This window comes from Psammomys obesus, unplaced genomic scaffold, assembly GCF_907164565.1.
Source record: "Psammomys obesus unplaced genomic scaffold, mPsaObe1.curated_primary_1811, whole genome shotgun sequence".
NCBI lineage: Eukaryota > Metazoa > Chordata > Mammalia > Rodentia > Muridae > Psammomys > Psammomys obesus.
In genome coordinates this window covers 24997171-25012177 of record NW_026596069.1, presented here as the reverse complement: position 1 = coordinate 25012177, position 15007 = coordinate 24997171, and the positions used below count along the sequence as shown (strand labels likewise).

The following is a 15007-nucleotide window of genomic DNA, read 5'->3' as shown; positions in this document are numbered from 1 at the left end:
TGTGTGTGTGTGTGTGTGTGTGTGTGTGTGTGTGTGTGTGTGTGTGTTTCCTCGTGCACACATGTGCATGTGCACAAATTGAAGTCAGGGGACAATTTGTGGGAGTCACAATTGGGTCTCCTACCATGCGACCCCTGGAGATCAAAGTCAGATCCACCTGCAGGTTCCTTCACCTGCTGAGCCATCTCAATAACCCAACTTTATCTTAAACCTCCAGATTTTAGAAACTTTGAGCTGGAATTTGTATATGTATATGTCCATGCATATTTCCATCTTTTAGTTAAGGGCAAAGCATTGAAAGTTTTTGTCTTTTCCTTCTTGGCAAAGGTCATGAGGACAGCAATATTTTACTGGATGGTGAGGCTGGATTCCAGTGGGAATGGAAAAGAAAGCTTCCATTGCAGGGTAGAGATCTCACACCGAGACAGTGGCAGCGAAAATGGAGAGGATGATCAGGTCAGAGGTCATGGTGTAGTACAGAGATGGTGGCTTGTAGAGGCTGACTCAAGTCAGAATCCCGGCTGTGCTGTGTGTAAGATGGTGCTTAAGCTGTCACCACTGAGCCTCCTTGTAGCTTGTTCTGTGGGCTCCAGATGTTACCCGTAAAGGACTCGGTGCAGGACTTGGTACTCTGTCTGAAGCCACTGAACCTCAGGAAGCTAGGTGATCATGATAGTGATGAAAATATCCTCTAGGAAGATCTGTGGGGACTCATAAATTGAAGAATAAGTAGACGAGGCACATTTGCAGTGTTTTTGAGTTTAACCACCTGAGCAGTTTGGACAGTGGTGTGTAGGTTAAGTGAAGTTGGAGATGTATTTTGCAGATGTAGTCAGCAGGGCAGCGATGGGCATGAGGCAGCACAGAAAACAAATACATGGCTATTAAAGAAGTGAGGTGGGGACCAGGGAAATGGCTCGGGGGAGAAGAGTAGTTGCTCTACAAGAAGAGGACCAGAGTTGAATCTTTAGCACCCATGTAAAAAAGCTAGGCATGGTGGTGTGCCTGAAAACCCAGCATGTTGTGGGCAGAGACAGGGAAAGCCTAAGAGCTTATAGCCAGCCAGCCTGACTGAACAGTGAGGGTTGCTGAGAGACCCTGTCTCTAAGCAACACCGTTTCCCACCTAGACAAAATAACTGATTTTATTGTAGGTGTATGTGACGCATGAGTGCGGGTTGTCAGCAAATCGGCAGCTTACGGTCGCGATCAGCTTCTGAACAAAACTCCTGTCCCTCACATTGCGGGCCTTGCTAAATGTGACTCCTAGCTCAGACTTACTGGATTGGAATCTGCATTTTGAAACCGTGATATGGGAAGCCCTTTCGAGTTTGGGAAGTTGGTCTACACTCCCCAGGCCCTCCTCAGTCTCCCGAGTCAGAGAGCCCGTGGTAGCGAGCCCTTCAAGTGATTCTCATGCCCCTCAAAGCTCGAGGAGCCTGCTGGGAGACGAGAAAGATAGACTGGGCTCCCGCCTACCTCTTGCCTGTGGCACAGAACACTGGTCGGAGTGGCTGAGCCCTGAGAGCTAAGCTTCGGCCGTTGTCAACACTGTGTGTCCTCGCTTTGCGGTAGACACAGCTGTAGAACTGTCCGCCGAAGAGAGGCACCGCATAAGATGGCAGAGCAAAGGCGAGGTTTCGACTGTGGTCTGGTCCTCACGACTCGCCCAGCAAGAGTTTCGAGTGCAGTTCTAGAGCGGCACTGGATGTGCTGTCGCTCCTGCGGGGCTCCAGCACAGCACAGGGAAGCAGCGTAGGCTAGTGGGGACTGTCTGGGTACGTGACCCTCTGTGTGATGCGAATTCCACATTAAGACACCCACAGTCTTGTCTTCTGCATTTCTAATCAGTCGGATGGAAAGGTTCCTCTCCGTGAGTCAGTTTCTGGAGTTTCTTGCAGCACGGATGCTGATTTTTTTTTTTTTTTCATTTAAACTAGGTTGTTTCTCAAAGAGTTGAACTGTAAGCAATAAAAAGTTACCTCTTTTCATTAAAATTATTTATGAAAACTTTATTTTCGGCTTTTGGAGGCAGGATCCTGCCTCAGATGCAGCGGGGTTGCATTTTGTATAGTGGGGCATCCGTCGTGACCGGCCAGCCAGGCTTGGCATGCCGGGCAAGGAGCTGACCACCCAGGCCTACTGCAAGATGATGCTACACAGCTCTAAGTACCCGCACTGTGCCGTCAATAGGCTTCTGGTGGCCGAGGAGCAGAGGCCTCGCTCGCAAGGAGCATCCGCAGCGCTCAGGCAGCCACGTTCTTTTTGTGGACTGCATCCCACCCTTCCACGGCAAGGTGGCCACGGCACCCATGCCGGAACGGAGGTGACACTCACCCTGATGGACTCAGGGTGCAAATTCCCGGCTGTTATCAACCTAATGAGCGTGTGAAGGTGGCCTCCGGGATCACCAAGGGCTTCAGTGACGCTGCACGCAGCATGGCAGACAATGCCAAGTCCACGAAGGACTGCATAGCACCTATGAGCCAGGTGTACGAGCACCAAGAGAACAGGTGGAGATGCAGAGACCCATGCCATGTAGCACAGCTGCTCTGCCCTTAGCAGCCTTGTGCTCTTGGGTTGGGTGTGAGGCTGGCTTTTCCTGCCTGCCCTGCAGCGGCTACTGTGAAGACTGGCCAGAGGATCTTGGCTTCACTCCTGGACAGCCGCTCCTGGATGACCTTCGGAACGTCTGGATAAACCCTGGGATCAAAAAAGCAGTTCTGCACATGTGCTAGACGAGGGCCACTCCACTACAGAGAAGAGGAAAACCTGTTAAATTTAGAGGACTGGCGGGTTAGCCGGATGGGAAGCTGCTAGTCTGTGCTGTGTGCCTTGGAAGGGGGTCCAGTCAGCATCCCTCAGGGCAGGGCTGTGGAGTGGTATGGGCTGCCTAGGCTCTGGTTCTTGGTCCTGTGCTGCCCATCAAAGCTCTTTTGGAAAACGCTGCTCATCAAAGCATCCTTACCTAGCTCCGAAATCTGAATGGGGAGCGACACCTGCGTTGTATTTAGGACCAACCCCCTTACAGCTATGGCTAGCAAATAGTTCTGATGGACTCCATCTCTGGGGGCAGAACCCAGCCAGGGCCTCCCCAGTGAGGTGCCTCCCAGCCTCTGGTGGACATTTTAACCTCTTACAGCATCTACCCATCTGTCCTGGGTAAGTTTTTGTTGCTCTGATAAAGCACCACAACTACTTTAGGGAGGAAATGGTTTATTTCACCTTATGATTATCAGATCAAAGGGCAGGAACCGAAGCAGAGGCCATGGAGGAGCTGCCTACTGGCTTGTTCTCCTCCATGGCTTGCTCAGCCTGCTTTCATACAGGGCTCAGGACCACCTGCCCAGGGGTGACACTGCTCACAATTGTGCTCGTCCATAATCTAATGGCACCGGTTCCTCAAGTGATGTTCCCTCTTCCCAGATGACTACACTAGTTTATGTCAACTTGACAAAAACCAACCAGCAATGTGTTAGGGTCCTCCAAACTGATAGAACGGGTGTGTTTGTGTGTGTGTGTGTGTGTGTGTGTGTGTGTGTACAGCAGGATTTATTAGTCACAGGTTATGGTCTAATGATGGATAATCCAAGAATCCAGTCCACAGTTTAGTCCACAAGTCTGGATGTCTCTGCTGGTCTTAAGTATTTGCTGAAATTACAAAGTAGGCTCTAATGCCATGGAAAGAGTGAACTTGCCGGTGAGAGCAAAGGTAAACAAGCAACAAGCCAAAGCTTCCTTCTTCCATGTTCTTTATATAGGCTGCCACCACAAGGTGGGTTTTTCCAGCTCGAATGATACAATGAGAAACACCCCTCCTAGGTGTAACCAGCAGTTTGGGGTTAGTAAGTTCTAGGTGTAATCAAGCTGACAACTGAGAATAGTCATCACCATCAGACAGTTGACCTTTGTCAACTTGACACGCAAACACGGCACTGTTAAGCCATAACCTTTTCTCTCTTGTTTATTTCCAAGTTGATTTTGGTCAGTGTTTTAGCATAACAATAGGAGCACTAAGACACCCCCAGAAAGTGTACATGTAGCACAAACTATCACTGTAAAGGATCTGTAAGATTTCCCCGTAAGGCAATGATGAAAAGATAGGCCTGTCTCACCTGCTTTAAATGTGCGGCAGACACCACACATGTATGGGAATGGGGCCTATTATAGGATTTTTTTTATCAGTTTAACATTTTTTCAGTGAATTTTCCATGTAATTTTTTTGGGTTTTTTGGGAGGGGTTGAGGTATGGAGTGGGGGGCGTTGTCTTGTTTTGCCTGGTCTTGGCTGGTCTGGAACTTGATGTGTAGACCAGGCTAGCCCTGAACTAAAGGATCTACCTACTTCTGCTTCCTAGGTGCTGCGGTTAAAGGAATTTCTCACCTCTAGAATTGCCTTTAAGAATTAAGGGTACTAAACCAGGCAGGCATGGTAGTGCTTATTTTCGATCTCAGCACTCTAAAGGCATGTGCAGGCAGATGTTAAATCAGGCCAGCTTGGCTCCTGGAAATCCAGGGCTATATGGAAACACACACACACACACACACACACACAAAAAAAAAAAAAAAAAAAAAAAAAAACAGGATACTGGCCAGGCATCCTAGAGCTCAGGTTGAGACAGTAGAATTGCCACAAGAGGAGGCCAGCCTGGGCTACATTCTGAGGCTAGAATGAGGACCTGTAAAAAAAAAAAACAAACCAGGAAATAATACTAAAGGATACTAATATGATAAAACAGACAGTCGCCTTATCAAAAACAAAGTGGTACACTGCTTAGGGAAAGCTGAGCCCTGACTTAGGGAGGTGTGGGTGTTTCCCTAATCCGAGTGTGCCCAGCCCATGACATAGTAAGCAGCTTCGAAGTTCTGGGAAGGTCTTCGGTGAACCAGCAAAATGGTTCAGCAGAAAAAGGCACCTTTCAAGCCTGGCAGCCTGAGTTTGTACCTGGAACCTTCAGGCTAGGAATGTACACGCTGTCCTCTGACCTCCATGTGTGCACATATAAAAATAAATGTTATTTTTAAAGCCTTTGCAAAAATTTTTATTTTCATAAACATTTTTCCACTTTTTTTCTGTAGTGTTATTCAGAATTCTGTTTGATATAATGTCGGAAACAAGAAGATGGGGTTGTTTTAAGTGTCTTCGTATAATAGAGATGTTTATTAAAATTCTAGCTATAAGGCCAGCTATGAGGCTCAGCAGGGAAAGGCAGTTACTACCAAGCCTGATGACCTGTGTGCAATCCCCAGGACCCCCCTACATATGCACGGAGTGACACGTGTGCCCATGCGCATACAGATAAGTAAATAAAATGTAATCTTTAAGTGGTTGATTATCCATCATCAGAGAGGCGTCCTCCCAGAGCGGATGCAGAGGCCCACACCCAAATATTAGGTGGAGCCTGAGGAACTGTGGGAGGAGAGGAAGGATTGTAGAAGCCAGAGGGGTCAAGGACACTGAAAATACAGCCCACAGAATCAACTCAGTGGAGCTCATAGGTGCTCACAGAGAGTGAAGCAGCAATCGTGGACAGGTCTGCTCTGGGCCCTCTGCATACATACTGTGGTTGTTTAGCTTGGGGTGTCTGTGGGGCTCCCAGCAGTGGGAGTGGGTATATCTTTGACTCTTTTGCCTGCTCTTGGGACCTTTTTCCTCCCACTGTGTTGCCTCGTCCAGCGTTGACATGAGTGTCTGTGCCTAGTCTTATTGCATCTTTGTTGTGCCATGTTTGACTGAAATCCCTATGAGGCCTGCTCTTTTCTGAAGGGAAATGGAAGAGCAGTGAATCTGGAGGGGAGGTGGGGGAGAGCAAACCAGAAAGAGTGGAGGGGGGAGAGGCTGTGCTGAGCAAGTATTGTATGAGAGGAGAATAATTGAATATCCTAGCGAAATGTGATTTGAAGTTGTATGTTATTTTAAAATCATAACTATGACAACATGATATAATATTAGGTGGGCTTTATTGCTGTGGTGGTGAGTTTGTTTAATTTCAAAATATTTCCATGGTATAGGAAGGCATTTGATAAAACTCTTCTTGCTTATGGGGTTTAAATCCAAACTCATTGTCATGGTTAGTGTTGATTATCGACTTGACCAGACGTCCAGGAGACAGGCTTCCAGGACCAGCTTGTGCACAGCCACGTAGCCTCCAGGCAAGCCTGTGAGAGACTATGCTGATCAAGTTCATTGAAATGGGAAGAGCAGCTGGTGATGGCCTGGGCAGGGGCCCTGGAGTGTATAAAGAGGAGGGAAAGAGCGGTGTGTGAACCTGCGTTGCTCTCTGCTTCCTGACTGATGCAGCGGGACCAGCTGCCTCAGTGACTCTCGCCATGGTGGAATGTAGTCCTAAACTGAGAGCCAAACGAAACCTTCTCTTCCTTAGCCCGCTTTTTGTCAGGGTGTCCTCTTGCAGCATCAAGAAAAATAAGATCTATTTTAGCAACGGTACTGTCTGAGATGGTGTTTTTGTTCGCTGGTGTTAACTTCTGACTTCTCTTACAGGTATTCAGGAAGGAGCACAGTGTACCAAATGTAAAAATAACTGGACGCTGAAGTTTTCCATCATTTTATTATACATTTTGTGTGCCTTGCTGACCATCACAGTAGCCATTTTAGGATATAAAGGTAAGCACTGTTGTTGGTTTTTTCCTTCCAAATAGCAAGGGGGGTTGAAATCTAAACACAGAAAAATCATCTTTGGAAGCATAAAGAACAGCTGACTGTAATCTGTAGACAATTAGTTTTAGGGCCATGGGTGCCTCCAGGGACCTGGAAGTCTTTGGATGCTACCATCCTTCGTGCAGGGCTCGCACATGCAGCCTGCGTGCGCCCTCCCGTAGACTTTATCTCATTTCCTGATGGTTTATAGTACCTAACCCAAGGTAAATGCTGTGTGGACAGTTGCTGTACTATATTATTTAGAAAATAATGACAAAAACAAGTTATGTGTGTTCAATACCCATACATTTTTTCCCAGATATTTTCGTTGAGAGGACCTGGAGCCTGGGAAGGACAATTGAATTACATTTATGACATTCTAGTGTAAGATTCACTAACCTCATGAACTCCGTCTTTGTGTTTTGAGATCTTAGCTGTGGCATGGATTCACTTGATAATCGTGTCAGCCCTTTATGAGTTAGAAAGATCTTCCTCCTCTTTGTTGCTTTCCCCACCTTTTCCCAGTCATTCCCTCTTTCTCTTCTTTTCATCTTCTCTGACTCTAAGAGGTTCTGTGAAAACCTCAGTTATCAGCCAGGGAAATGCCCCTGGCAGAGGACACTAAGCAATGCACAGGCTCTGCAGAGACATGATTCCCCACCCAGGGATCTACTGATGGCTCTTTTCCTTTTCTCTCCGTATGTGTCTCCATCAAGACACTGCCCCATAAAAATTAAACTCACAGGTGGCAGCAGCTCCTCCATTTGCTTAATAAAACGTTAGGCTGAGTGTGTTTGATTAAGATAAAGGAGATTTTCCCTCTGAATCCTCCAGACTTCCAGACTTGCTAAACTTCTTACACACACACGTACATACACCCTGCTCTACCGTTTCCTCTCAGACACCACAGGTAGGTGTCATGATTCAGAAGCACAAACTATGTAAGCCCTTGTGCAGAAATCAGATATGGAAGCCTTCCCTATCACAGTTACATAAAACAGACACAGTGCCTGGCTGTAGCAGAGGCAGCCTCATCTCCCCACCATTCTCTTGTTGGTAATCACCCTGGCTGCTGTCCGACCTCAGACCTAACAGATTAACCAAGTGGAATTACTGCACCTTGCCCCTTAACTCACGGTGCCAGTTTAGGAAGAAAAAGTCTGAGAGTGAATTCCCTCCTACTGTAAATCCTCGCATCCTCTCCAGGTAGCTTCTGGAGAATACAGTGCATCTGAATTTAAAATGACTTAGAAAACAGATGCTCCAAATTCATCATGATCCTACCTATTTTAATACGATTATGAATGCCCAGTAAGTGTCTGTCACTGTACCAGTCATTGTGTTAGCCCTGCCCTATTTAGTGCCACAGTCCAGATGATTGTGTGATTTTTGTAAAGAAATGACGATCATGCCACTTTTCAAGGTAGTTGGGATGAGCAAAGATGTTGATCTAGAGTCGAGCTACAGCATCTCTCTTTCCTTGATTGCTCACTGTGTTTATTCTTACTAAGCAATGCACAGGCTCTGCAGAGACATGATTCCCCCACCCAGGGATCTACTGATGGGTGCGCTTTTCTTTTTCTCTACATATGTGTTTCCATTTACCTGTAGAAAATTAAATGTATCATAAAGAGTGCATTGATTGATGAGTTGGGGTGAAGAGAATTTAGAAAATTGCCTGGTCATTTTATTCATTTGTGACGACGAATGTATTTAATCTGTAGAGACCTAAATTTTTTCATGAAGGAGCAAACAGAGACTGCGGTTAAGAGAGGCTAATGAATCATGATGAGGGCTAGAGTTCTGACCTCTTCTTTCCTGGACCAATGAAAGATGGTTGAAAACAGTCATTCAGTAAGGGGTGTCAGGGCTCAGTGCAGAGGAACAGCATGGGAATTAAAATTTAGTGCTGGAAGAGAGAGCGGAGGGGCGTAGTGGATACATTGTGTTAACTTTACCTCTGAAAGCCCAAGTCTGCAGCTGTCTTGTCAGTCCGCCTCCCTACACACTGGCACAGCTCTAGCAAGTCCACATGCTGGACCACTGGCCTGTGGTCCCTGCACTGTATTGCCCCTAAAGGACCTCTCCTTAGCTGTCATGTTTCTGAATCGTGTCTCACCGGAAGCTCCTGCGTGGAGCCTCCTACTTGTTCTCAGTGTTCTTCACTGTAGCCCCTGATAAACCATGCATTTATAGCTAGTATGTCTGGCTTGTTTGGCTTAACACCCAAACTATAGGAGTCTATGAAAACTGTCTTTGACTTAGGGAATCTCCCACTAATTTATGTATTAGGTACCCAGAAAAGTTAGCTACATGAGTGGGTGGGTGAGTGGATGGATGGCTGGACAGACAGTAGATTGGGACTAGTTTCTATGACTATAAAGAACACATGCCCAGGTTTCTCCCAGACACCTAACCTGGAGATCAACTTAGCCTGCCCTGAGGGTATAATCTTACCAGGGTGAAGGGAGAAGAGATCTGGGGAGCAGGTGACAGCTTGCTACTCTTTTCCCTTCCTCAGTGCCTCCATTCCTCTGGCTTCCGCTGATGAAAAGAAGGTAATGCAGTGTGTACTTCTGGTCTTCAAACCCAGCCTTAGTGAACTCAAAGCTGACATTTTCCAGATATACTTTCTCTGTACAGGATGTGATTCCTCTTTCTTACTGATAAGACTCTGGTGACCCCAATGTTGTAGGAGGCAGAGAGATAAGCCCCAGTCCTCCTTTCGCAACACACACACACACACACACACACACACTTTGGATGGCTAGAAAAGCCCTTCTCCATTAAATGAAAGAAGAAAAATATGCAGTGAAAATAGTCCAAGAAGGTGTCTTTCTGAGGATGATGAAAGGAAACAAAACGTCTTAGTCAGGGCTGGCAAAGGCTGTGTCTGCACTATATTCCTCAAAATTGTTCTTTGCTTCTCCTTTTATGTTACTTCCGTAGCTATGCGTTAGAATCTAATGAAGTTTAATGTAGGGAATATGCTGAGCAAGCTAGAGGACCACTTAGTCGCTCAGACGCAGTCTGTACAGTGGCTATGACCTCGAGACACACTGCTCAGGTTGTGGAAACGTTTTTGGACAGTTGCAACTTGATACATTCTCCATGCTAGACTCTTTTTTTTATTAGTCAGTGAGTCTACATGAAGCTCTTCTTGTTCCTCCCAGAACATTCCCTAACCATGAAAATCCCACCCAGCAGGCCCTTCTTAATATGCGTAGACTGAGGAAGGGCACAATCGGAATCAGCAAGTCTTGGCCTTTGTCTGACACCTGGCTGCTAAACTGTCAGCATAGGGAGGACAACAGCGGATGCTTGGACACATCAAAGCCCTTTAGAACTTGGAGTGACGGGGCTGGAGAGATAGCTCAGCAGTTAAGAGCACTGTCTGCTCTTCTAGGGGTCATGAGTTAAGTTCCCTGTGACCACATGGTGGCTCACAACCATCTATAATGTGAACTGATTCCCTCTTTTGGCATGCAGGTATAAATGCAGATAGAACACTCGTATACATAAAATAAATATTTTTAAAAAAAAAAAAAAGCTGTTTTAAAAAAAGAGAGAGAACTTGGAGTGACGCCTTCCAGACTGTCTGTTTCTCAGTAATGAATCCTGAGATAGTGTTCATGGTAGAAATGTCTTTGATGCATTCCAAGGTTGTGTAACTGCTGATAGCAGAATTCCTAGGAACTGGTAAGAGAGAGCCTTTCCCTGTGTCTTGATTTGTCAGTATGGCACAAGCATTTTAAGCAGCAGGTGGGAGCTCTATCTCTGGACTTGTTCCCTGCCCTCAGGGAGGCGCCATGACCTGTCTCTTTATTATGGCAGAGACATAATAAATATCTGTTGATGGTAACTTTAAAGAAAATAGAATGAAGCCGTGACTATGTCCCCCTTTAGGGATTTTCCTTAATTAGAGAAAATCAGATTGAAGAAAAGAAATAGTAAAGAAAAATCTATGTGGGGTTGAAGAAGACATGGATTTAGAGTTTCAACTTCTAGCCTGATGTCTCATTCAGTCTCTTCCGAGCTGTGTGATTCTGGGATGTTCTTGACTAGCTCTAAAACTCCCTTTTCTCCTCTGTAAAGTAGAAGTAATAGGAACTGACTGCCATGCTGGTGCAGCATGCAGAGCACAAACGAGGGATTTTTCTTATCATTTCCTATCATAAAAACAAAGAGGCTGCTGTTATTGTCACTCAGAGATTCAGTCGGTGTGTTCCAGACTCAGGTGAGAGACAATGCTTAATGCCAGGGGGTAGACCTGAAGAAATGAGTGGAGCCAAGCATGGTGGCACACACCTGTAATCCCAGCACTCTGGGAGGCAGAGGCAGAGGCAGGCAGATCTCTGTGAGTTTGAGACCAGCCTGGTCTACAAAGAGAGTCCAGGACAGCCAAGGCTACACAGGGAAACTCTGTGTCCAAAAAAAGGAAGGAAAGAAGGGAAGGAAGGAAGGAAGGAAGGAAGGAAGGAAGGAAGGAAGGAAGGAAGGAAGGAAGGAAGGAAGGAGAAGAAAAGAAAAGAAGGAAGGAGAAGGAGAGAGAGAGGAAAGAAATGAGTAGAAACAAAACAGGTGAGGAAGAGGTTAGTGTCCGGCCCAGGGATAGAGCCGAGGTGGAACGGTACTCCCATGCTTGGATGCCTGAAGAAGGGCAGGTCTTCAGGGAATCTTACTGAAACCCTACTGATGAAATTTTTTTTCTGATGAAAAGAATTCTACACCAGAAAACAGTTTCAAATTGAAGGGCCTCACGGATAGCCGGAATGCTGGTGCCCGCTCTGCGCTGCCTCTTTGTTTTTGTTGAGGAAAATGGTCTAGAAACAGATCTGTATAGACTTGGAATTGCCTGTGAGACAGGAAGCTCGGCCATTATGCTTCTGGTTGAAGATCTGTGCTATAAATTAGGGGAAAACTGAGGAGGATGCTGTGTGCTAGTGCAGTGTTAGTTCTGGATTCCTGTCAGCTCGGGTTTTTTAGACCCTTGCACACTGCCAGCGTCTCAGCCCTCCAGTTTACAGCTTCATACCAGGGTGCTATTTTTAAACACAGACACACACGCATGGGGCTGGTTCATTAACACTTGTGGGCAAGACACATCATTTCCTTTCCTCGTGGAAAGCAAAACTAGCAGTTGCTCTGTTATTCTTCTTTTTTAAAAGTGAGAGCATTATTCCTTTTATTCTAAGAGCACTGGAATTATCTGTCCACAACAGTTATGTGTTTTCATAAACTAAAATGGAAGAAAAATGAGGGAGAGTGGAAAACAACCAACTGTCAACATATTTCAGATTTCTTTGGCCTCCAGGAAAGAGCCAGGACTTGAGATGCTGTGTGTGGTTTGAGGACAGAATGAGACATATGTTTTCATCTCAGAGTCAAAACTGAGTCTAAGCTTTTAAACAGGTTTTTTTTTTTTTTAAATTTAGCCTTGGTAAATGCATAAAATATATTTAGTTCTACAAAATCCCAGGGATCAGGAGCATGTGTGCCTATCACACAGCCCCGGGGTCCAAGTTAGAACTGAATCTCTGTGTCCACATAGTAAATTTTTGTTTTTAATTATAGATACACACATATATATATGTATATGGGTGGGTGGATTATGTGCACATGTGTGCAGTACCCATAGAGACCAGAAGAGGGTGTCAGATTCCCCGGAGCTGAAGTTAGAAGCAGCTGTGAGCCACTTACCATAGGTGCTGAGATCTGAATCCTGGTCCTCTGCAGGAGCAGTGCTCAGGCCTAACAATTGAGCCAGCTCTCCAGCTCCTGTGTGGCAATTTTAGAAATAATAGTAATAATAATTCAACAAAACGTCATACTGAGCCGATGCTGAGGCATCCCTGGCTGGTTGGTTTATAGATCGGCCTCTATAACCTATAGCTCGTCTAGGTTTCCTAGACCTCAGCAAATTCTCACTTTTTAAAATAAATGTCATAGTAACTATATATTACACACCGCACAATGAGCTAAGAGCTGGAGAAGTGGCTGCAGATGGTCTTCAAGTTACCATAGTTTGTCACCTTAGAGAGTATAAGGCAATACACACTCAATAAAAACACCCTTTGAATTTTGTTTGTTTCCCGCCTAGTGTTGTGTATTATGCTCCTCCATGACTTAAATCAGTTAAAAACAAAAACAAACACAGCGAAGAAGAACACATGGAAAAGCTCAAAAGAGAAAGAGTGTTGAGGGCAGTGTATTTTAAACACTTGATGGAAAGCAGTGTAGGCTTCTCCAGGGGTCAGTTCCAAGATCCAAGGAGCCAGTTTGGTTTTAGGGTCACATATGGTGTGATTCTTGAGAGGAGTCAGGAGAATATTCCCATACAGTGATGCATGGATAGAACATATTTTAGGTAGCAAGACCTGGGCCATTGAGCTCACAAGTAGTATGCAAAACATACCTGCTTCTAAAGTAGCCTCTCTCTCTCTGTGACTCTCTCTGTGTTTCTCTGTGTGTCTCTCTTTCTCCGTGTATGTCTCTGTCTCTTTTTCTCGCTCATTGTCTCTGTGTGTGTGTGTGTTCCTCTCTCTCTTTCTCCTCTCCTCCCTCTCTTGAGACAGGGTTTCTCTGTGTAGCTCTGGCTGTCCTGGAACTCACTCTGATAACAAAGACACTCATAACCTGAGTATGTTGACTTATGCCCATAGTTCCAGCTACTCAGAAGGCTGAGGCAGAAGTATTAACTACACTTTTTACTTAGGATTTATCGGACATAATTCCATCATAAGTTAAATACCTCTAAAGAATCTCCTAGTAAACAAGCCATGACCTAGCACAATGTGTAGGTCCTGGAATAAGGAGAAGACTACTGTCTTAGGGACTTCTCCAAGGTGCAGCTTCGTTGATGACCAGTCCAGGCAACATAGTGAGCCATCATCTCTAAAACAAACTTACATCTTACACACACGCACACGCACATGCACACGCACACACGTATAGCAGCCAGACCTCTTGATGCCAAGCTGATGGAGGATGGGGTGTATGGGTGTCACGGAAGTCACTTCTAGAGAAATAGTCTATTAGTCATTTAGAAAGAAATATGAACCCTGACCATAAAGAATGACTGTCTCCTGAGAACTGAGAAGTGAAGCCTCATTCAACTGCATCACTTCCCTGCTGTAGAATCAAGCAAATGTTAAAACAGACAAACAAACAAACCTGCTAAATCATTGAATCATCATCTAGACATCTCCTTGGGAATTAACAAGCTATAGATTACTGTCGGTAATGAAAATAGGTTTTAGGCCTCGGGGTGGAACTTAGTAGCAAATGTGATTGGCGGGGTGGACTTCCAGTCTCAGCATCTTTGTGTGTACATCTGAGCCCAGTATTCTTTTATTCATTCGTCCGTTTGTTTACTCGCTTATTTATCTGTCGAAAACATGTTGTCAATATGTAGCCCTGGCTGCCCTGGAATTTGCTGTGTACGCCAGGCTGGCCTCCAGCTCACAGCGCTCTGCCCGCCTCCGCCTCCCGGTGCTCAGGTTAAAGGATTGAGCCCCCACATCCAGTGGGCTTGTTCTGCCAGTGGAGTTCACACCTGCAGAGACCATCAGGAGGCTGGAAAGTTATAGAATTTGATGAGTAATTACAGAGCTGTGTGTCTCCACGTGTAAAATGGACAGAGGGGTTACACAGGGGATTTGATACAGAACAGAGGACTCTAGCACATCAAAATTAGTCCAAACACGTTAAAGCTCCTAAGATACTAAGGGATCAAAAAAACAGTTACAGATAAATGATTCTTTTTACCAGGTAGGTTGTATCGCTGGGTTTTTGACCAGTTATTTTTCTGAAGAACAGCTTCCTCCATATTGGATCCCACCTTGGTATTTCAAATCTGCTTTCTTCTATAATGAAGTTAGCTCATATTGAAACCAAAAACCAGACACGAACAGATAAGCCGACTGATGCGTTCTTTTCCCAAATCTTAGTTGTAGAGAAAATGGACAATGTCACGGGTGGCATGGAGACATCTCGCCAGACTTACAACGACAAGCTCACTGCAGTGGAGAGTGACCTGAAAAAATTAGGTAAGCTGTGTCAAGAGTGAGCCACTGAGCGGGGGGAGCTCCCCTGCGCAGCCTCTATGCGCGGCGACAGTTTTTCAGAGCGGTCATGTACTTGGAGTTGATGCATTCTGTGTCTTTCCTGGCCGTTTAATTTAAACGCTTCTGTTTTTAAAGGGAAGGGCTCCCCCCCTAAAACCTGCACCCTACTCATGCCTGAGCAGGGCCAGTAAGTAGCCTCTATCAAAGGCACTCTGGTCAACTACTCAGTCAATTCTGATCTGAACTATTTTTAAATTGCATGGACACGTGGCTGGGAGTTCATCC

At 45.6% G+C, this 15007-nt stretch overlaps 1 protein-coding gene and 1 pseudogene across 1 annotated transcript in view; both read left to right on the top strand.

The window, feature by feature from the left end:
* Window positions 1-15007, top strand: part of Colec12 (collectin subfamily member 12) — a 167364-nt gene that overhangs the window by 133985 nt on the left and 18372 nt on the right. The window contains exons 3-4 of the mRNA XM_055625822.1: window positions 6501-6623; window positions 14606-14704. Of these exons, the coding sequence (XP_055481797.1) occupies window positions 6501-6623; window positions 14606-14704 (222 nt within the window). The remainder of the gene's footprint in view (window positions 1-6500; window positions 6624-14605; window positions 14705-15007) is intronic.
* Window positions 2110-2737, top strand: LOC129690226 (ER membrane protein complex subunit 8-like; annotated as a pseudogene).